The sequence below is a fragment of the Lagenorhynchus albirostris genome, chromosome 1, assembly GCF_949774975.1.
Source record: "Lagenorhynchus albirostris chromosome 1, mLagAlb1.1, whole genome shotgun sequence".
NCBI lineage: Eukaryota > Metazoa > Chordata > Mammalia > Artiodactyla > Delphinidae > Lagenorhynchus > Lagenorhynchus albirostris.
The window spans coordinates 167,550,458-167,572,924 of NC_083095.1; the positions used below are offsets into that span (position 1 = coordinate 167,550,458).

The following is a 22,467-nucleotide window of genomic DNA, read 5'->3' on the forward strand; positions in this document are numbered from 1 at the left end:
GTGCTGCGCTGCAGCTACGGTGATGTTGTGCTGTTGACAGCCTGGCCGTAAAGATGTATTATCAGCAATAGAAATTTGAAGCTTATCGAAGAATTTGAATAGTGTCCGAGAAATAAGATCTTTCTTTTCTTCTTTCCCTTTGCTAGTCAATTAGGACATCTTTTTTTTTTTTTTTTTTTTTTTTGTCGTACGCGGGCCTCTCACTGTTGTGGCCTCTCCCGTTGCGGAGCACAGGCTCCGGACGCGCAGGCTCAGCGGCCATGGCTCACGGGCCCAGCCGCTCCGCGGCATGTGGGATCTTCCCAGAACGGGGCACGAACCCGTGTCCCCTGCATCGGCAGGCAGACTGTCAACCACTGCGCCACCAGGGAAGCCCAATTAGGACATCTTAAAACCTTTGAGAAGTACACAGAAAGCCCAAGGCCTCCTCTACCTCTTTAAAAAAAAATTTTAAAGCTGACTCAGTTTTATTTCATAAAATAGTAATTTCTTTTTAAATTGGCTCAGCCGTGGTGTCGACCATGAGCTTTTTCTGCATCAGTAGGGGAGGCTGTCCCAGTATGAGGGCTGGGACTCTTTGGGAGGCTGTCTCTCTCTTCATATGCTAAGTAGCACTTTACATTGTAGGTTCATTTGCAAGTTTTTAGTTATTAATCTTCATAATCGTTTCTTAAGACGATTCTTATTTCCTCATTATATCCAAATACTAAGTAATTTAGACATTGTCATAGAAACCACTCGGATCCAAAGTATTATTGTTGACTTTGTTATTGAGAAGAAGACTGAATGTTCTAGTTGGAAAGTAATTTAATTGCGTGACACTTGAAAGAGTACCAGCCTAGCCGGAGGTCTTGTTTTTTATTCCTTTGCTTATTAGCTGTGTGATCACAGGGAAGTAATGTAATATTTCTGAGCCTCAGTTTCATTAACTCCAAGGAAAAAAGGTAGGGGCGCACGCGCGTGTGTGTGTCTGTGTGTGTTTGTGTGTTAGGGGCACTGTGAAATTCAAAAATGAATTCATAATTCTGACAAGGACCACATCTCACTTGACTCTGGAGACCCCTGGACAGTTGCTTTCGGTGAATACTTGTTTAATGTGGGAAGAAATGAGAGATACTGACTTTTAGTTCCATGTTTGCTCTTGGGTTTAGCAGAGAAACGCTGAAGGACAATGAAATGGATATGAAATTCCCCGCGGATCTGCCCCAATTACATGCAAACTTTCCTTATTCTCTCAACCTGGACTTTACCCTGAGCCTGCATTGGGCATAATCTTACCCAACTCCTCTCTCTTAGTTCCCTACTTGTATTCCAATTCGTGTACATTTCCCCCTCTGGTCTTCAATTGCAAGCTCTTGGGCGTGGGAGATCTCTCTTTGTCATACTCGGAGTGAGATGGAGCCCGGAACACTTTGATGACAGCTGTTCGATCACCTGCTCTTCCTGGCTGGACCCGAGATTGCTGTGGTTCCAGTGCAGCCTGTTCTGTGTAGTGCCTGACACGCAGCTACTGCTTGTGAGCATCTATTAAATGTGCCGGAAGATGGACAGTGGGCTGCTCATCTCCGTGGCTCCCCTTCCCTCCGGGAAAGACAGGCTCAGCATAGCCGTCTGGAGTCCTCAGCTGAAGTCTGCATGTGTCTTCTCTTTATTTTGTGTTGTGCCTGCAAGTTGGTGACAACAAAGACTACAAACCCACCGATATTCTCCCGACGATCTGTGCGAAGCCCAGAAATCGAGTCGTCCCCCCACCCCAAGTAAAACACAGGTTAAACTTGATTCCGTGTTTCCACAGGTGCAGGATTTGTGCAAATCCTGTTTGTATATTTGTGTCATTTGCAAGAAGCAAAGGTGTTAGGAACACGTGCAAATCACTACAGAGTTCTTGGCTACCTTTCCGTCAGTTCCCTTCTCCCTCAATGCCTGGATCTATACCATCTATGCTTTTCTTCTTTTTTTTCTCTGGAATTTGAGCAAACTGAGCTATCACCGATTTAATATTTGGGGAGTTTTAAAAAAACTTTTTGAAATTTTGAAATACAAGAAGTTACAAAATAGTACATAGAGTCCCATGAACCCTTCACCCAGCTTCCTTTAATGGTGACATCTTATATGACTGTAGTAAAATAGCAAAACCAGGAAATTGATGTTGGTACAAGACTGTTAACTAGGCTGCAGAATATCTGAGTTTTTAAAAGCACACAGATTCTGAAGTCATAAAGTAATACTTTTAAACACAAATAACATATGTCTTCATATAGGGTGAGGAGGTTGACAGGGAGTGTAAAATGCTCTCAAAGCAGGAGCCTGGTGTGACGCTAGGTGTGAAACACCCAGGGGCAGTTTTAATAGCGTGGTCGGTCCCAAGGTCAGGGGCGTACACTCAGAAGAGGAAAGGCCTGCAGGAAGTGGAGGACCGCGGACTGGGCAGAAGGAAAGGAAACTTGCTGGTTCAGTAGGACTTCAGTTGTGACGATTCACCCAGAGCCAGGTCGTGGCCACGTTTAACTGTCCTGATACTCTCGTAACGAGATGGGTAAGTCCCCTCATTTGGAGAAAAGTGTACATGACATTTGTAGAAGAGGAATGATTTTTTAAAAATAGACTTTATTTTTTAGGACAGTTTTAGGTTCACAGCAAAATTGAGAGGAAAATATAGAGATTTCCCATGTACCCCCTGCCCCTACTCATGCACAGCCTCCCCGGTTATCAATGTCGCTCACCAGATGGTACATTTTTACTAAGGGTGAACCTACACGGACACATCATTGTCACCCAAAGTCCATAGTTTACCGTGGGTTCACTCTTGGTGTTGTATATTTAATGGGTTTGGACAAATGTATAAAGACATGTATCCATCATTGTAAGATCATACAGAGCAGATTCACTGCCCTAAAAATCCTCCTATTCATCCCTCTTTCCCCCCAACCCCTGGCAACCATTCATCTTTTTACTGTAGTTGTACCTTTTCAGAATGTCATAGAGTTGGAATCAAACAGCGTGTAGCCGTTTCAGATCGGCTTCTTCCACTTAGGAATAGGTACTGACCGCTCTTCCATGTCTTTACCGTGGCTGGCAGCTCACTTCTTTTGGGCACTGAATATCCCATTGTCTGGAGGTACCGCAGGTTATTTATCGTTTCACCTACTGATAGACATCTTGGCTGCTTCCACGTTTTGGTGCTTATGAATAAAGCTGCTATAAACCTCTGTGTGCAAGTTTGGAACTGGGTTTTCAACCTGCCATTGTGGCATCGTGTGGACGTCCATGCCTGTGTTCCCATTCACATGAGTTACATTTTATTTAGAAAAAAAAAAATGTCGCCCTCTCCCCTGTCTTTGGATGGGCGATGAGGTAAGGGCTTATTTCAGTCTTTTATTTGGCGTCTCTCTTCACTCTCTCAGACACAGGCTTGTTCGCAGGAGCAAATGATGACACTCTGTGTCTAATTAGCAACTTCTGATTGCTCACGCCTGCCATGGCTTGTTCTGCCTCCTCTCACTGGACAGAAGGAGGTGGGTTCCAGCATGGTTTCAGTGTTTCAGTCTGGCTCACTGGCTTCTGATCGTGGAAATGGGGTTGCTTTTGGCAATTCACAGCAGCATGGGGGAGCAGGGGTGAGGGTTAGATGCCTTTGGCCGGCAGAGGGAACTGAGAAGAGAGGGGTCGTGGAGAAAACCCACCCCCATCATCCTTTCTGAGACTGGAGCTAGCTAAGGAATTCGCTACAAATAAGCACCGCAAGAGGCACTACTGTGCAAGAAGGGCTCTTTGCTCTCTCCTGCCGGACCGCTCAGCTGTTCTGGGTGAGATGGTCTGAGTCACAGTGTGCTCTGCCCCTCATCAGGACTCCACTCAGCACCCCCGGGTCAGGCTGTAGTCATCACAAGTCCCTTGGGGGCCACCTGCCCACTGTGTCAAGTAGAGGGTCCTAACTGGCTGTGTTCCTTGACCTTTGGCCTAGTTCTAACGCCTCTAATCGCTAAACTTCCCTTTACTCATTTAAAAGGATGACTGGATTATCTGGAAAATTCCTTCTAGCCTTAATAATGCCTAGGACCACGGGTCTTAGAATCCCCCACCACCTGCCCCAGTACTTGGAGCTGTCCTATCTGCAAAAGCATCATCGTATTCGAGGAATTTTTACATTCTCTGCTGCCTTTCCTGAAGGACGGCGTTCTGATCGTCTGCTTGGGGGTGGGGGGGGGGGTTGGTCAAAGCCCTGGATAGATACAGATGCGGTCTTTGGCAGAACTAGGGAAAGAGGTGGACGTCTGAAACAGTAAACACTGAACCAGTACGTTCTTGGAGTTCAGATGCAGTTGGGTTGTTTGTAAACGGCATTGCAGTCAATCAGTGTCAGCTTCCAGAAGGATGCTACGCTAATGTATAGCACTTGAGGATTGCAAGGGCCACACCAGTTCTAGCTGCCCCCCCTTTATTTTAAAGTGTACATTTGTCCGAGTCCTTCACTCATTCCCAGTTTGTTTGCACTTAGATATCAGAAGTGGGAGGGGGATTACTTGAAACTTCCATTTGCTGGCCCCCATCAGGTGTAGGACGTGATGAGGGAGAAAATCTCTGCTCTGTAGCCAGAACGCCTGAGGCTCTAGGCGTTACCGACACCCGGGCCGGGAAGGCACCAGGTCTGGGTATGGAGTGTGAATACTTAGCTAGAAGCTCCGAGGAATGTCAACCGCCTCGTGCCCTCAGAGCTGGCCCCTGGTCGGACACATCATCCGGATGACGAGATTAAAGATGTGTCTTCACTGGTGTGGCCGCTCTCCCGCTGAGCTGAGACCCACAGTTGTTTTCAAGCTTGGACCCCCATCCCCTGCCTTGCCCTTCAGCGTGTGCAAAGAAATCGGTGGGCAAGTACAGGCACGCGGGTACACCAGGTACACTGGGTCCTCCGGGAGAGACAAGTGTGCAAGCCTGTAGGGCTGCAGCCGTCCCCACCCGGCCCCAGCGATCTGGAGGCGGCGACTTTCCGGCGCGGGTGCCAGCGCTCCCTCGCTGCTATTTTCCTCTTTGGATCAGACCATTCTTATTTCAGGAGTGGAGTGGGACTCTCTCTGGGGCGCTATAGGGTGTCATCTCTGGCATTTGCTCCCGGTACAGAAAAACAAGTCCAAATGCAGTGCACTCGGGTTTCTGAACAGCTGCCCAAACGCCGAAACCAGACTGTCAGCAAAGCTGTGGGAGGGAGGAGAGCGGGGACTCAGGAGAGGGAGGTGGGGGTGGGAGTGGGGGGGGTACCCAGGGTGGGGGCGGGGCGGGGGGAGGAGGAGGTCAAGGGCACCCTTTCGGTAGGCGACGCTCGTCCCTGGGCTGGGATGCGGGGAAAGTGGGGGATTCCCGGGCTAGTAGGGTGCCTAGAGTGGGCGTCGGGGCGCGGGGCGTGGGAAGGGGTCGGGGGTACCGCCGGGTGGGCAACACTGGGCGCTCCGCGACCCTGGGCGGGCTGGGAGGGGGATGCCTGGACTGGGGGTGTGCCTGGGGTGGAGGTCCGGCTGGGGGGTGGTTTGGGGCACCCGCCCGATGGGCGACGCTGGGCGCTCCCCGCCTCTGGGCAGGCTGGGGTGAGGGGAAGGGGGAGGCCCGGGGGGGCGGGGCAGGCGGGAGCAGCTTGACGGCCGCCAGGGAGCGGGCGCCGTCCCAGCCGAGCCATGCGGTACGTGAGCGACGTGTGGCAGCCTCTGCGCAGACTGTTCCGTGGTGGTGTGGGTTTCAGCGAGCGCCGCCTCCTTCCAATCACGGCGCAGCCCAGCGTGAGGGATACACCTCTGCAGGGCAGGGCTGCACTGCGCACCGAGGCATCGCGTTCCAAAGTCACATACATGCCATGCCCTGTGCGGGCGGCAGCCCCCGCTCAAAGCAGCCCAGATCTTCACGGGGCGGCCACCGACCTGACTACACGACTGCCACATGTCGCCTGCTGATGCAAAGCTGCGGGGACCGGGGATGCAGAAGGGACACATACACCAAAAACTGGCGAGGAAGAGATGCAGTAGGGCTGCGCCGGTTAAATGGCACGAATTTTAGGGGTTTGCACAATCATGGTGACGCCTCCCGATAGTTATTCCGGGGCTTGCAGCCAAGTAATGAATTGCAGGTCGGAATAGGATCTATTTTTTTTACTCGGAGAGATGAAGGTATATCGAAAATATTGTAAACGTGAAAACCAAGATGCCACGTTCCATTTTGGTCCAGCCTCCGGGTCTCTCCCACCCGCTCCTCGTGCCCGACATTCCGGGACCCGGGGTTCCAGGTCTTGGGGGCTGGGTGTCGGGGGAGCAGTGTTCAGCACTAGTTGGGGTTTCTAAGGAATTCAGGAAATTGGGCGTGGTGAGGACGAAAGACCAGGGAAGCCCTCTCCCCGTGGGTGGCGGGGCCCGTGGTGGGTGACTCACAGGTATTATTAGGGAGCAGCTCCGGCAAGGAGTGACCCACAGGCGCTCTCAGCATCCTCCCTCTGGCTTCCCTCTAGGGTAGCAGAGACAACACCCCCCACCCCCGCCCCCGTCCCCTCTAACCTCTCTGCAACCTTTAACCCGAAACCCGCGTCTTCACCTTGACTGTGCCTGACCCAGAGCGCGTGCTAAAAATGCAGAGTATGGGGGTCCCATTCCCAGAGAGACCGAGTCCGCAGTATGCATTAAGCATGCCAGGTGATTCGGCAGAGGGGCTTCGTGGACCACAGTGGACGGTGCTGTTTCTTTCCTCCCAGCGCAGTTGAGTTGATTATTCTGGGAGGCTGCGCAGGTCGCTTTTAGGGGATGATAGGAGGAGGCTCACGGAGTAGCACTTTCAGCCAGGGCTGGTTTAGGGCGTTATCCGGGGGACCTCAGTAGCCGGGCACGCCGGTGTCGCCGGCCTGCAGGGGGCGCCAGCAGGCTGTCTCCTGGCTGGGCCACCCTCCTTCCACGTGAAAGGGGGATGGAACACGAGGAATGCGTCCCCGCCCCGGGGCTGACGTGTGCGTCTCTGCCGGCCCGGATTCTTAAAAGCCCGGGAGGAGCGCTGGGCATCCCAGCAGAGCCAGAGAGGAGGCGAGTTGATGTGGACCGCGGCACACTCGAGCCAGCGCACAGGGACCGCGGCTGTCACGGCGCTCCGAGCATCCCGGGGCTTCCCGAGCGGAAGAGTCCATCCCTGCGGGAGCTAAGGGTGCAGCCCCAGCCCTCCCGCTCCTCTCTGGGAGCCTCACGCCTCGGGCGAGCGTCCGTGATTTAGCACAAAGCACGTTTCCAAAAAGCCGCGCTCTCACGCACGCACCCCCTCCCCCCTTTGTTTCGGGGGTCGCCAGACCGCTCTCCTCCCCAAGTCTGAATTCTTCAGAAGGGGCGGAGGGCCGCCGAGTCTCAGCTGAGAAGATGCCCCTGGAGCTGACTCAGAGCCGGGTGCAGAAGATCTGGATCCCGGTCGACCACCGCCCCTCGTTGCCCAGATGTGAGTGCAGACGTGCGCGGGGCCGGGCTGCCGGGGAGGGCGCGCCGTGTGGACAGCGAGGCCATTGTGTGGCGGGCGCCGGCCGGGCGCTTTTGTGCCGGCTCCCCTCCTCCGGCGCGCTCGGGCGGGCCGGGCGCCGCCCTCCACGCCGTCCCCGAGGCCCGGCCCAGGCGCCCCCAGCTCCTCCCCGCCGGCCTCGGCGCGAGGCGGGGACGGCGCGGGCGCTGCGCCTACCCTGGCCGGCGTCGGGGGCGCTGTGGCCCGGCCCGCGGTCTCCGCCGAGCTCCACTCCGCTCGCGCCGGGAGCGCAGAGGGACCCGGAAACAGCGAGCGCACGGGACGGGAAGCGCGGAGCGGGGCAGAAGGTCTCCGCTTCGGGGAGGCGTGGGAAGGGACGTCTGCGTGTCCCCCCGGCCCGGGCCCCGCTCCTGGGCGCCCGCCGCGCCTCCGCGGGTCTCAGCCCCCTTTCTCTGTCCGTCGCTACCTCCCCTCCTCTCTCTCCCCCTCCTTCCCTCCCTCCTTTTTACCTCTTTCCGTCTCGCCTTTCCCTCCTATATATTTATCTCTCAACCTCTGTATTTCCACTCCCTCTCACTCCATCTTTCTATATGTTTCTCTCTCTTTATATATCTCCTGTTTTTCTCTCCTTCTTTCTATGAATTTCTAATCTCCTCTCTCTAGCTCTGGTTTTTACCTGTCTTCTCTGTCTTTACTGCTGTCTACCTCCCTCCTCTCTTCCTTTCCCTGCTCCCACCTCTAGCTCCTGTGCTGGAGCCTACAAGAGAGTTGTCTGGAACCAAGTCTTTGTGCAGGTTTTGGGGGGGGGGAGTGTCTGCGGATGGGTGACTGCACAGTTGGCAACGTTTCCCACGTGCGCGCGCGTGTACACACACTCACTGAGCTCGGAATTTGCTGGCAGTTCACCTCCTCGCCCTGTCCGTCGTGGCCCATAAATGCTTTGGGAAGGTTTACCTTGGTCTCCGTCCCCAGCCAGGGAGAGAGCACCTCTTAAAAGGGTGGTGTGGGTGGTTTGAAGGCGACACTCCTCCTCCAGGGAACCCGCCCAGGAGCCTGTCAGGTGGCCAGGCTGAGATAGCCGTGTTTTGCTCCAGGTCAGGTCAGGTGGCCTGAGAGGTAAACGTGGGCTTCCAAGTGCAAACCCTCCAGGTGGTTTTTAGGCATCCACAGAGCCTGGGTACTAGGTGGCCTGCTGACCACCTCTGCTGCCACGTTTCTCAGGGGATGGTCACCAAGGCCACGATGACAGCTCCTCTCCCCAGGCTTTGCCCAGGTGTGAATCACACCCCCCCCCCCGCCCCCCACCAACCCCGGACCTGCCCCAGGAGGTTGGGAGAGCTGGCCCTGGGATGCTCCTAGGTCATCCTGTTGATGGGGACCTGGCCAGGTGCTCCCCACACTGGGGGCGGGGGGGTGCTCCTCCACCAGCTTGACCCCTCTGGTCCAGCGGGCTACAGAAGCCTGAAGGACAGCTGGGCTTCTTTACAAGGTAGCCGAGGGCTGGGGGCCTTGCAGGTGTCTTGTTCCACCAGCCTTTCAGGTATGCTCTTACATAGCTCGCTGAACAGGCTGACCACGGTCTGGTTGTATTTCTGTAAAACCTATTGGTAGTGAGGAATGCCCCGCCTGAAATCCAGAGGGAGATGGCGAGATGCAGAAACAGTCCCAGCCTTTTTGACTTTTGAATAAAAGATATTGATGGAGTGCTCGGTGAACTGTAATGGGTCATACAAATACGGGCTGCTTCTGTAAACGCCTGTATGTATGCGCATACAAATGCGCACGCACATTTAGTCGTTCCCTGGGGTTCACGGTGGGGTGAGAGCTGGGAGGTCCAGCCGGGGCCGGGGTGCTGAGATTGGCTGGCGTCCGCTCAGCCGCGTGATTGTGAGAGACACAAGTATGCAGCCATGCTTTTCCTCCAGGCTTCACAGACCCATCCATTAGAATCTATCAGTCTGCACGTCTCACACGCAGATGAGAGATTTGCCTGAAAATCCCTGTCGGAACAATTCACGGCTTGAGGTTGGGGGTGGGGGGGCTTGCTAAAGCTGATGGATTAAGTCTCCTGTCCCCGCCCACTCCTGGAATCCCTGCCTGTGGCTGTGGGGTTATGTTTTTTTCTTATGAAAATATCTGTACCCTGGATATTTACTGCTTACGTGCCATTATTTTAAGTAGCGGTGTCTGTCACCGTTTATATAGTCACATTTGTCTCTCATCCAATAGCGAAGAGAGGGTATCCCTTCTTGGCGTCTTTCCAGATTCCCTGCCCCTCCCCCCTTCTTTCATGGCATTCGGAACGCTGGGTGGATTTTCTCCCTTCTGAACCTGTTCCCGTCTTTCTAAGTGCTGTCCTAGTTGGGGGTGTACGGCAGCCTCCTCTGAGATGTGAAAACTACAAGAGGGCAGCGGAAACACTACTGCTGATATATAAAGAGCAGTCAAACAAGCACAGTACAAAGCCCCAGATTGATTCGTTTGGTGGTATTTCCACCTCTGAAACACATCGGTGAGGGGCCCCGTTGCTACACCTTCATGGTGGTAAGTGCTTCTTACAAAACCTGCAGCTTCCTTCAAGCGCAGACCATAACTCAGGGAGACTTACTGACTTGGTGAATCAGCTAAATGTACAAAGAAGTAAATCCTAGACGGGCGAGAGCTGGCGATCCTTTCTGTTTGTCATCACAGAAAGCTGAGAGTTCTGTGTACAGGTCTGGACTTACTTATCGTTTCCCCACTCGGAATCCAGTTTCCTCATCTCTGTAAAGTAGGTTGTGTACTGTCTGCTGAGAGAAGGTTTCATCTCAGCAGGGGCTTAGCTCCACTGATGGTTTTCCAACCTAAAGAGGGAAGGAAGGGAAGGAAACCTTCCAGAGAAATCCTGACCTTATCCTTGGGTGCCCACTATAATTTATAGAGGTGATTCTTGGCCCTGACTTCACATTAAAATCATTTAGGGGAGACTTTGGGAAAAAAATCCATGCTGGTACCCCACACCACGTGAGAACTGCTGCAGGTGGGGCCCGGGCATCCTGGTTTTAAAAAGCTTCTTAGGTTCAGCCACTGGTTGAGAACCACTGATTGAGGAAGGAGGGACTGAAGGATTGCGGGTGAGAAAGATGGAGGTGAGCTCCAGGTCTGTCCCTCACTGCCTGTGCAGGGGGACCTCCTTCACTTGTGGGTCCTAGTTCCCTCGTGTCTGGGATGATGAAGCCTTAATGGCTGACGGAGGCCAACGTAGCAAGTATCTTACACATATTATCTTGTGATTAATCCTCCCGAGAACCTTTCTGAAGCATCCCTGCATTTCACAGAAAGGGAAAACCGAGACCCTGAGAGATCAAGTAACTTGTCCACGGCCCGGAGAAGTGTCAGAGCCCGGCCTTGAACTCTGCTTGGCTCTAGACCCTCTCAGCCACCATGCTCTTGTGTTGTCAACTGATTCACTAAAATGCCCATCCCTCGCTGTCTGCCGGAGAGCGTGTCGGGTTGGGAGGGCCGTTTGCTGCACAAAGGTTAGGCGCGAGTTAAAATGTGCGTGCAAAGCAATGAATGAGTTTGGCGTCCACCACACAGTCCAGAAGAGCTTTGAAAAGAGATTTTGCTGAGCTGGGGTCTCTCTACCCCGCAGAGCCTCAGCCCACCTGCCTGGGGCAAGCTCACTTAGATGTTTTGTTTTGTTTTTTTTAAGATTTTTTTTTTTGATGTGGACCATTTTTAAAGTCTTTATTGAATTTGTTGCAACATTGCTTTTGATTTATGTTTTGGTTTTTTGGCCACGAGGCATGTGGGATCTTAGCTTCCTGACCAGGGATCAAACCCACAGGCCCTGCATCAAAAGGCAAAGTCTCCACAACTGGACCACCAGGGAAGTCCCTAGATGTGTATTCTTAACACGGACCAAGCAGACTCTCTGGGCTGGTGTGATCTCAGGAGAGGGTTTGTGTCCAGCGGAGCACAGTCCAGGGCCGATCATATGGACCCATTCCCCAGAGAGCCCTTCTTGGGCAGTGGCATCACCGCAGGGTCACAGCCCTTGCCGGGCAGCGGCAGGGGAGCAGGTTGCCATGGTTACTGTAGACACCCGGCCGTGGAACTTCCATGGGGCTATCCTGAGCACTGGCCCTGTCTACAGCTACAGCTTGGCCATCAGTCTTCCATTAGTTCCCCTGAAACTCGGCACTGAAACATGACTTACCTACTCGTAGGGAAAGAGCACAAGTGATGTGGCATCTTTTTGAGGTTAACATTTAGGAGCGCCTCTGAGTAGAAGAAAGCTTGCAGGAGGTATGGGAGCAGCGGCAAAGTGTCTTCCATTGGTTTCTTTTATTTTCTGAGCCTGCGTTGTGGTGTCCATGCCGCGGGCCGGGACAGCTGTCCTGCCTGCTTGAGGCAGTGGGTTACATAGATCAGAGAGGTTAGCAGCTCAGTCAGGGAGCAGGGCTGGAATTGGAACCTGCGAATGCAGCCTCTGTCCAGGGGCTTCAGACGATTGCTTCTTTACCCCACTAACCTCTGTGTATCCCCTTACACACAAGTACTTTTTGGAAAATCTTGTGAAAATCCCTGTGCTGTTGGGGAGGAAGACGGAAAGGCAGAGCTCCAGGGAGGAAGGTATGAGAGGTGGGAGGGTTAAAAAGGTCTGCAGAGAAGAAGAAACTGAGAGTCAGAGGGGAACTGAAGCAGAGGCAGGTGATTATAGGACCGTGGAAGCACTTTGAGATGTGTCGTGAGTTTAAAAAAAAGAGGGGGCAGGGATGAAGAAGAGTAAAACCCGAAGGTTTAGCCACAAGGTTTTGTGGTTTCCCTTCTGTCTTGGGGACCCCTGGGCGGAGGGGCAGCTGCAGGCACCTTTGGCCATCCCTCTGGCAGCTCTCTGAATCTCACGCAAGAAGCCAGAGGAAGAGAGGAATCATTTCTGCTTCGCCAGACAAAGGAGGGATGGTTTGTTCGGGTTTGAGATCCAGCTTGAATTTTTGGCTTCAGATATCTACTCTGCCGTGTCTTTATGGGGGTTTTTTTTTTTCCTCCCCAAGTGTCTACTGCCAGAGATTTGTGCATACGATTAGTGGATATAGAAGTAATCCCCGATTTGGTAAATCAGTCAGCCTCTGTCTCTGTTTCCTTGGCATGCGTCCAACAAAAGTATTCCATGTATGTGCACAGCTGAGAGTGTGTGTGTGTGTGCGCGTGCACGTGCGCACGTCTGTCTCTGTGTGCGATGCTCTTGAGAGCAGTGGCATGTGGGGACATCAGATAAGACCAGGGGAAAACCGGTGGCTTGGGGGAAGGGTGAGCAGAATGAGTGTCGTTTCCAGGCACAGGCGAGGACACTTTCACTTTCTCATGTGTCACCTGCAGTTGCCGGAGTGACACATGGCCGACCGGCGCGTCTTTGCCCCACTCGTGCGCTGACGCAGGGCAGGGAAATGGCCTCTGTTTTCTAGGAACCTGTTTGTTCCCGGCCGATGGCTGCTGGGGAATCCCAGCCAGGGGTTTCTGTGGCTCCCTCGTGCCTCCTGGCCTCCCGATGGCCTTTTTCCTTCTCCTCCTCGCTCTGTGTGGAGAAGGTCACCGATGGTCTAGAAATATGAAAGGAGACACAGCCCCTGTGTGCGGTGCTGGCTGCCTCTGTGGCCCCAGCCTGCAGGTCCAGGAGCAGACCCTGCAACAGCACAGCCGGTGTTTGGACACGTGACCTCAGTTTGGCCCCCAGGCCCAGCATCATGGGGCTGTGTTGGGGTGTCCAGCTTAAGAGGAGGCATCTCCTCAAGCCTGTGCTGTCAGTGGCCTGGCGGCCCTCCCTGCCTCCCATCTGCGGGTCAGGGAGCGGGCAGGCGGCTGGTCTCTGGCTCCCATGGGCAGCCCCAGGCTCGAGAACACTCTCGTCGCCAGGATGCCGGAGCATCTCAGGGGCAAGACGCCAGCCGAGGAAACCGTGCACCTGAAATGTCCAGAACAGGGTTCTTTGGGCTGCTTTCTTCAAACCCAGTGAAAACCTCTCTCCCTGCTGTTTTGTTGAGATTCTGAGGAACGTGGGACAGTGGTTCAGCAGCAAAGTCAGGAGGGGATTTTGCAAATCCCCTTTGACTTTCAGCAAAGTCAGGCAAGACCCTCTGGGTTTCCGGGGCCCCTGCCGGGGCCCATGTGACCTGGTGGAAGCGGGGAGCAGGAAGGGGCAGGAGAGTCTCAGGGACAGATAAATTTGTGGGAGTCAGCCTCCGGGTCCCTGACCTACTTGCATTTGATAAACTCTTACTTGTGAAAATTGCCTTTTAAAAATTACTTATTTTAGGAAGGCCATGCAGACTTCGTGCATGGCGGTGCGGACATTGACAATAGGCTTCTGTCTGTAATTTGGCCACCGCTGGGGCCCCACCCCCCAGGGCTCCTACTTGCCGCCTCGATTTACATGTTATGTTGCATCAGAAACAACCTCTCCTACTGATAACCTCATCATCACTGGTGAGCCTTACACCCCCAGGGGTGCTTTCTGCTCTGGGGTTAGTAATTTGTTCCTGGTTGGGTTTTGGGCCCTCAGGTGTCAGGCTGGGAATTTGGGGTCCCTGCCGTGTGGACCTCAAAGCAAGAGGGAGCTGTGTGACCAAGGGCTCTGGCCCCCAGGGGCCCAGTCCCGCTGGATTGTAAAATGTAGGGTTTTGAGGTGGGAATGAAAGCTGTGTTTCCATGGAATTCTTTCTTTTCTTTTCTTTTTTTTTGCCGCACCGTGAGGCTTGCAGGATCTTAGCTCCCTGACCAGGGATCGAACCCATGCCCCCTGCATTGGGAGCACGGAGTCTTAACTGCTGGACTGCCAGGGAAGTCCCTCGTGGAATTCTTTAAAGCCTGTTGTGGGCCCTGCTGGCTGCTTTATCCATGGCCCTTTCTGTGTTGCTCTCCCCAGCCTGTGGGCCAAAGCTCACCAACTCCCCAACGGTGATCGTCATGGTGGGCCTCCCAGCCCGGGGGAAGACGTACATCTCCAAGAAGCTGACCCGCTACCTCAACTGGATTGGCGTCCCCACGAAAGGTGAGCCTGCGCCCCCAGGCCGGGGCTGTCAGGCTGAGGGCACCCTCCTGCTTGCCATGACCACCCCCCCCCCCAAAAAAGAATGGCCTTTCCCTCTCCAGCTGCTGGGACTCTCTTTGCAGGGCCATCTGACAGGGTGCTGTCCCTGTAGTCGAGGGACACACTTTCCTTTCCGGCTGTGCCGCCCTCCACCCTGCATGCTGTGTATGGGAGGGGGAGGGTCTCTTTTCACCGGCTGCTGTCTGGTTCCCACTGCCCTGCATCCTGCCCAGCTCAGCCCTCACCTCCTCTAAGAAGCCTTCTCTGACCACCGCAGTCTGTGTGGATCTTTTCCTTTAAGTTCCCCAAGCCCTTAGTTGTGACACTCCTCCACTGACCGTCGTAAAGTGCTGTGTACTGTTGATTATATTTTTGCGAATCTTTGCCGGTCTTCCCACCTCCACGGGGGGTGTTGAGCACGGGGACTGATTTTTCACGTTTGCTGCCCACCCCGCCCTGTGCCCAGAGCAGTGCTTCCTATACTAAGCACTGGCTCAGCGCCCACTGCCCACCCTGGGCGCGGGCTGCTGATCTGCAGAAGGGCTGCTGTGGCCCCGGCCACGCATATGAGCCCTCACTCTCTCCACCCCCAGTGCGCTGGCGAACATCACGGCCCCGATCTTCACTAGGCCTGTGGCTGCCACCTGCTCTCAGGCTCAGGCTTCAGCCCCGGCCTGGAGAGGCCGGCCTGCAGGCTGGGCCATGGGAGGCAACCCTGGAGAAACAAGGTCCTGGGTTTGGGGGAGCTGGGCAGCCTTGCAGGCCAAGCGATACCGGCGCAGGACGCAGAGCCCACTGTCTGGTTTCCGGGTCTTATCGGGATCTTATTCAAGTCATGTGCCGGCTTGCTTTTCTTTTCTGGAAAGAGCGATCCTGACCGTGGGAGGCCCTTCTGGTGGTCAGCGTGGTCAGCTAAGGGACCTTTCTTTTCCATCCAGTGTTCAACGTGGGCGAGTACCGCCGGGAGGCCGTGAAGCAGTACAGCTCCTACAACTTCTTCCGCCCCGACAATGAGGAGGCCATGAAAGTCCGCAAGTGAGGCCCGGGCTGCGGTGGGCGGAGGGGGACGGGCGCTCTGTAGCACCAGGTTGGGTGAGAGAGAGGCAGCTGGTCCCCCTCCTTGTGTATCAGCGAGAGCCTCTCGGCCTCTGAGCCCCACTGATCCCGCTGTCCGACAACAACATCTCATTAGGAATGAACTAAATCATTTTCCTGGAAAATCATCTGTTTACGTGGGAAAAGGATTTTCTTTGCAGCTCCGAGTGACCAGGGAACTGAAGTGTAACAGCTGCACTTTAGAATCACTTGGGAGCTGGGCACAGCCCTGCCCAGATGGGTACAGTGGGCAGTTGTGGGCAGGACCTGGGCATCCGTGTTTTGAAAGCTCCCAGGGGAATTTCAGTGCGCAGCCGGCATGAGGCCGAGTCCCAGGTGCCGCAGCCGTGTGTGCGGGGCCCCCATCGGGGGCCTCGGGCCTGACGGTGCTGCCTGCCTGAGCAGTTTAGCCGTAGAATCACAGGTCACCCCGCTCGTTGGGGTGAATTGGGGGTGCCTGCGCGTCCTCCTGCGACGGCCCGGCTCTGATGCGCCCATGCTCTTTCTGTGTGTTGCAGACAGTGTGCGCTGGCTGCCTTGAGAGATGTCAAAAGTTACCTGACGAAGGAAGGGGGCCAAATTGCAGTAAGCCTGGAGTCTAAGCCCTGTCTCCGATCCCAGCGGGATGGTGCCCTGGGAGGGAGGGAATGTAGTCAGAGCTGCGTGGGGACACCTCCAGTTGGGACAGGTGTTTGGCCTGAGCTGTGAGGGAAGCAGGGGGCAAGGGCAGCACAGGGACTCGGGGGGGAAGGTGATCGTCCGGTGGACTCGGGGGCACAGGCAGCTGGACCTGGGGCGGCTGCAGCCGAGGGAGCTAGCGTCCCTTCCTTGTGCTCCCTCCCCTGCGTATGGCTGTCGTTCCTTTGCTTTAAGTTCTCTTCCCATCCCTCCCCTTCCATCCTTGAGTGCAGGAGGAGGCAGTGGGGGGCCTGGGAGGGTGAGGTCTCTCCTGGAGCCCCAGGAAGTACCAGGCCTGACCTCTGGTGGTCTGGTAAACACTGTTCAACTCAAACTGGGCTCTGTTCACTTCCCTTCTTTCTCCCTGCCAGGTTTTCGACGCCACCAATACTACTAGAGAGAGGAGACACATGATCCTTCATTTTGCCAAAGAAAATGATTTCAAGGTGAGCCTGATTTCTCGTCTCGCCTCGGAGCGCGCAGGAGCAAGGGAAGCCCCACAGGGATTGGCTGGTTCCTGTGTCTGGAGCACCTGTGCTCCATGCTCGGGCCTTCCCCTCCCGCTGCCTGGGTTTTGCTGCCTACAGATTGGGCCTGACTGGTGGGGGCTTTTGGGGGTTACAGCGACTAGGGAGGGGGAGCATCCCTCTATTGGGGGCGGGTGCAGAGGACTCAGGACTGAGTGGCTGGTTCCTTTTTCTGTATGTGGGGATTTATGAGTGGGGTCCTTTCTGCTCCAGTGTGGTAGTGACATCACAGTGATACCAAAGTTGGCCCTTTGTGTTACCACATTTGTTGTTTCTTAGCGTTTCTGTCTTGCTTCGTCCCAGGTGTTTTTCATTGAGTCTGTGTGTGATGATCCTACAGTTGTGGCCTCCAACATCATGGTAAGACCCTTTGTAGTGTGCTAATCTGAGAAAAGTGAGGGACTGGGTCGGCCCAGAGAAGCCACCCTGAGAAAGAGCTGGCTCTCCCAGCTGGTTGTTGATTTTGTCTGAGGAGGGATCGGGGGGTCAGAAGGACAGAGCGGTATTTAACTTAAAAGCACATTCTGTGACTTGGACTGGCTTTATCAAGGTCCTTTCAGATGGTTGGCAGAAAGCTGTCTTTGTGGGACATAAGAGAGAAATTGGGGAACCTCGAACAGTCTCTGTTGGTGGCAGGAGCCTGGCAGTTGGGGGGTGATGGGACTGCTTAGGGCAAAGAGCACCTCACCCCTCCGGACGGGAAAGGAGGTAGCAGGCTGGTCTCTTTTGCTCTAAAGGCCCCTGGTAGGTGAGAATGGTTGTGTATTGACAAAAGCACGTAGGACTCAGCGGACAGAAGGCAGAATTCCCAAATTTGGGAAGAATGTGGGTGGTTAAACCATCTTCCTGCTCCTCTCCCTGTACCAAGGGGAAGTTGCCTGGGTAAATTGAGGGTAATTGGCAGTTTAATTTGGTTAATTCTTAAATTTTATTTGATAGCAATAGCTCATAAACGGAAACGGTTACTATGAAGACTTCACCGCAGTTCCCTTTCTTATATCGTAGATAATTTCTTCTCCAGCTTAAATACATCAGGGTAAGACGTTACCTGTAAAGAAAAGCTGGTCCGACACTTCTACAGGGAGCGCTAGAGTTTGGCCGCATACAAGTGCGCATCCTTTAAAGGGATGCTGGGAGTTAGTTAGCTTTTGGTGTTGGGCCTTTTCTCCAAGGCAGTGGGAATATTTACACGCATTTCTCAGAAATGAGTTCATATTTCAGGAAGAGCTATTGAAATGGTAGAAAATCAGTCCAGATTGGTTTCAGTGGCCCCAAAGGAAGAGGCTCAGAGTAGGAGGAAACGGAAGTTTCCATGCTCTAAACAAAGGGTTTTGCTGTATTTCTTTGGTTTGGTTCACTTGGTAGGGAAGCAGAGTGCAGCTGCAGAATCGTTTTTCCCCAGTGAGCCGTCTACACTCGCTTTGGCCAGAAACTCTGTCTCATCCTCTGTGAATCCGTGGATCTGTTTGCCCCGACCCTCTCCGTGTTCAGAGATCTCTTTCTCTGATGAAGCCTCAAAGCAACTTTGCAGTTTTTAGGCCTTTCTGTTGTGCTTTTTATGCAAAGGCTGTGCTGGAGAAAGGGGTTTGTGAACTGAGATTTTTTTTTTTAAATCGTGCTAAAATATACATAATATAAAAGGTACCATTTGGGCCGTTTTTAAGTGCTCAGCTCCGTGACACTCAGCACATTGACATTGCTGGGAAGCCATCCCCAGCATCCACCTCCAGAACTTTTTCATCTTCCCGGAACGTAACCGTGCACCCATGAAACTCCCCGCTGAACTCGGATTTTGCAGCGTGCCTGCCTCTCTTTTATGGTTGTGGTCGTTGTTGAGGACGAAAAGAGCACATGCATTAACGCATCCTGGCAGTTTCCCTGAAATCTGCCAGGTTACTCAGGCCTATTGGTCAGTTATAGGGGATGGCAGGCCCGAGGGGCATGTCTCCTCTGTCTCTGTCCCATGAGAGCAAGCCTTGGGCAGGAGGACAGGATGCGCAGTCCAGGCGGAGAAGCATCCACTGGGGACCGGTGACAAGTGCATGCTGCCCCCACCTCTGGGCAGTGGAGGAGGAATCCTGCCTGGCACGTGGGACCAGGGCACCGCCAGCACCTCCTGGTGCACTTTTGCTTACGGACAACCTCCGCTTGGTGGGGTGAACGCTGTAGGTGCTTATGGGAACTCAGCTGAATTGAAGGCTGGGTTGTCTGGTAGTGACCTGGCTCCTGGATTGATCCCGAATCGGGGCCCATTCAGAGGGGCTCATTAGAATCTGCGTGGATTTCCTGTGTTCGCCCTTCCAGGCTGAGAGGCTCTGTCTGCCCTGGGTGCTCTCCCCGTGGAAGCATGGGGTTATGACTCAGCGTCCAGCCGTATCTCTTTTTTTTTTTTCTCTTAAAACGCTGGGTAGGGTCATCATCGTTCTGAGCCCGTCTGTGCTTTTCCCCGTTTGCGAGCCCCAAAGCCTGCTTCATTCTAAGCAGAAAGCCTTCCAGCATGATTTATCAGCTGCCTCTTTGTGGTGTTACAGGAAGTGAAAATCTCCAGCCCGGATTACAAAGACTGCAACTCAGCAGAAGCTATGGACGATTTCATGAAGAGAATTAATTGCTATGAAGCCAGCTACCAGCCCCTTGACCCCGATAAATGTGACAGGTAATTCCTAAGAGATGACCGTCTGAGCCACCTGCTTCAGGGCTTTGAATATTATTCTTGATGTTCCCACGAAGCATTTGCTCCTGGATACTTTTATAAACTGTTTTTTTAAGTATCTTAAAGAAAACTCTTGATGACCTATTCGGTGTTGTAGACACTGTGTACAAGTGTGGAAAGGGAATATTTGAGCCCCGTCTTGCTCCTGTCCTTTGATGTTTCCCTCGCTTTCTTTTCCATCCTCTTGCTTTTCTTTCCCCGTGCTCTGGGAGGCCAGCCAGCCTCTCCAGCGCTCACTCCTCTGTGGGAATTACAGACTCAGACCCCCTGACTCTCAGAGAAGAGAGGTTCCGTCTGTGTCCCCAGGAGCTGACACTGCGGATCGGTTGGGGCTGAGTCTCGGCAGTGGGGCTGGGGCGGCGTCGGGGCCTTGCCCCGGCTGTGCTGTCCGGTGTTCTGACGCGCTGGTCGCCCTCCTGTGCAGGGACCTGTCCCTGATCAAGGTGATCGACGTGGGCCGGCGGTTCCTGGTGAACAGGGTCCAGGACCACATCCAGAGCCGCATCGTGTACTACCTGATGAACATCCACGTGCAGCCCCGCACCATCTACCTGTGCCGGCACGGGGAGAGCGAGCACAACCTCCAGGGCAAGATCGGAGGAGACTCGGGCCTGTCCAGCAGGGGCAGGAAGGTAGGAGGAGTGCGGGGATGGGGCAGGAGGCCGAGGGGGGGGGCTGTGCGTCCCTGTGTGCGTCTCCGTGTGTGTGTGTCCCTGTGTCTCTGTGCCCTTGTGTGTACATGTGTACATGTGCATGTATGTCTGTGTGTGTTCCTCTGGGTATGTATATGCACGTGTGTCTGTGTGTGTACGTGTATGTGTCTGGGGAGGGTGGAGGGTCTCTTGAGCCTGTGGGGAGGGGGCTGTGTGTGTGTGTGTGTCCGAGGGGAGGGGGTACATGTGCAGTGGCTGCTCCCAGGCCCCCCTCACCAGCAGTGAGGACAGTGTGGCCAACCCCGATGTGCACGGGGACCGGCCCTGCACTGTTTCTCTGGGAGGGAGGGGCAGAGCTGGTGGTCCGGCGTGAGCCCCTCAACCCGTCCGCCGTCTCCCCCCCACCCCCAGTTCGCCAATGCGCTGAGCAAGTTTGTGGAGGAGCAGAACCTGAAGGACCTCAAGGTGTGGACCAGCCAGCTGAAGAGCACCATCCAGACGGCGGAGGCCCTGCAGCTCCCCTACGAGCAGTGGAAGGCGCTCAATGAGATTGACGCCGTGAGTCCGGGGCCGGGAGCCGCCGGGAGTCCTGAGCGCTTCCCACCTGCAGGGGCTGCGCTGGCCAGGTCGGGGCGGCCGTGGCGGGTATTCCCTCGAGTGACCTCTGGGTGTTCCCCCCAGGGCGTCTGTGAGGAGATGACCTACGAGGAGATCAAAGACACCTACCCCGAGGAGTACGCGCTGCGCGAGCAGGACAAGTACTACTACCGCTACCCCACCGGGGAGGTGCGTGCCGCCTGCTCCCTCTGCGTCTCTGGCTCGGGCCTGTGTGCGCTGGGCAAGTGATGGGCAGGTGGCTGGGGTACTGTGGGCAGGGAGTTGAGCTGGTCCTTCTGAGGCTACTGTGTCTGGTGAGGCTGGGGAGGCGGGCTGCTAGGGACCTGGAGGGACCCGTTACTGGTGACTCCGGGGAGGAAGGGCCCCTGCGTCCACCCCGCTACCCTGTACCGATGCTTGCCCTGGCCCGTCTGCCTTTGAATCGAGTCTTCCCGAGTTGGACCTTGTAAACAGCTCCCAGAGAAGCACAGTTGTGTTTCCCACAAGCAGCAGGGACAGATGTCTTTCTCTAATGACGTACATGACAACTCAGGAAAGAAAAACAGTCCTGGATGGTGATTCACTGGACACAAGGGCCCCCTTGACTGTGGGCGACATGGCAGACACGTCAGCAAGTCACTTGTACTGACTCCATCGATGCTGGTGGGGGGACCCTGAGGCTGTGTGGCCCCCTCGGGCTGAGCGAGCAGCTGCCTGCAGCACTGAATGGAGCGTCCAGCTGTAGGCGGTGCTCTGGGGTCTCCGCAGGCTCAGCCTGGTGACACCCAGTGGGTGCTTCCTTCCGCTCAGCGTGTCAGTTCCCTGGAGCCCAGGACGCTGTCCCTGGTCCCTCCCAGGCCCTTGTTCCCTGGGACCTGCTTAGTGAGAGAGGGGACTAGGGGTGGAGGGAACCTCGGTGGTCTTAAAGGTACAGGCCTACCCCTTCTTTTTCAATTTTCTTTTATTGAGATAAAATTCACATCATATAAAAGTCACCATTTTAACCAAAGTGTACAGGTCAGTGGTTTTTCTTATATTTCACAATATTGTGCAGCTATCACCACTAATTCTAGAACATTCCATCGCTCCATAAATAAACCACAGCCTTTTAGCAGTCAGTCCCAGTTCCTCCCCCCCAGCCCCCGACAACTGTGAGTCTGCGTTCTGTCTCTGGAGTTCCCTGTTCTGGACGTTTCACGTCAGTGGAATCGTACACCCTGTGGTCTTTCACTCTGTATAATGTGTTCAGGGCTGTTATGCGCTGTAGTGTGTGTCAGGGCCCCGTTCCCTCACTTTCCCGGTGGAGGGTGAGGGTCAGGAAGGAGCAGTGAGAGGGAGAGGGCAGTTGGGGTGGGTCCCCCAGTGCCCGGGAGGAATGCAACACACGGATGGTGGCGGTGGGGGGGGGAGGTTGACGGAGGATCCATCGTGTGGTCTCTGGTTTATAAGTGGGAGAGGTGTGGCCACGGATGCCAGACTTCTGCTCCAACTCGGTGCCCCGTCCCTCTGCCTTGCAGTCCTACCAGGACCTGGTCCAGCGCCTGGAGCCTGTGATCATGGAGCTGGAGCGGCAGGAGAACGTGCTGGTCATCTGCCACCAGGCCGTCCTGCGCTGCCTCCTGGCCTACTTCCTGGACAAGAGCGCAGGTGCCTGGTCCTCCG

The 22,467-nt window shown here is 54.7% G+C and overlaps 1 protein-coding gene across 7 annotated transcripts in view; it reads left to right on the forward strand.

The window, feature by feature from the left end:
* The window catches only part of PFKFB3 (6-phosphofructo-2-kinase/fructose-2,6-biphosphatase 3), an 85,820-nt gene that overhangs the window by 52,946 nt on the left and 10,407 nt on the right, over window positions 1-22,467 (forward strand). For 4 of the 7 annotated variants that reach the window (XM_060159726.1, XM_060159736.1, XM_060159717.1 and 1 more), the window contains exons 1-11: window positions 7,237-7,452; window positions 14,378-14,503; window positions 15,481-15,577; window positions 16,156-16,222; window positions 16,687-16,761; window positions 17,146-17,202; window positions 19,374-19,498; window positions 19,980-20,187; window positions 20,620-20,766; window positions 20,890-20,994; window positions 22,323-22,452. In XM_060159726.1, coding sequence (XP_060015709.1) covers window positions 7,377-7,452; window positions 14,378-14,503; window positions 15,481-15,577; window positions 16,156-16,222; window positions 16,687-16,761; window positions 17,146-17,202; window positions 19,374-19,498; window positions 19,980-20,187; window positions 20,620-20,766; window positions 20,890-20,994; window positions 22,323-22,452 — 1,213 coding nt within the window. In that variant the 5' untranslated portion in view covers window positions 7,237-7,376. Of the gene's footprint in view, window positions 1-7,068; window positions 7,453-14,377; window positions 14,504-15,480; window positions 15,578-16,155; window positions 16,223-16,686; window positions 16,762-17,145; window positions 17,203-19,373; window positions 19,499-19,979; window positions 20,188-20,619; window positions 20,767-20,889; window positions 20,995-22,322; window positions 22,453-22,467 lie in introns of those variants that run through there. The other 3 variants (XM_060159772.1, XM_060159753.1, XM_060159745.1) reach the window with 3 other exon arrangements.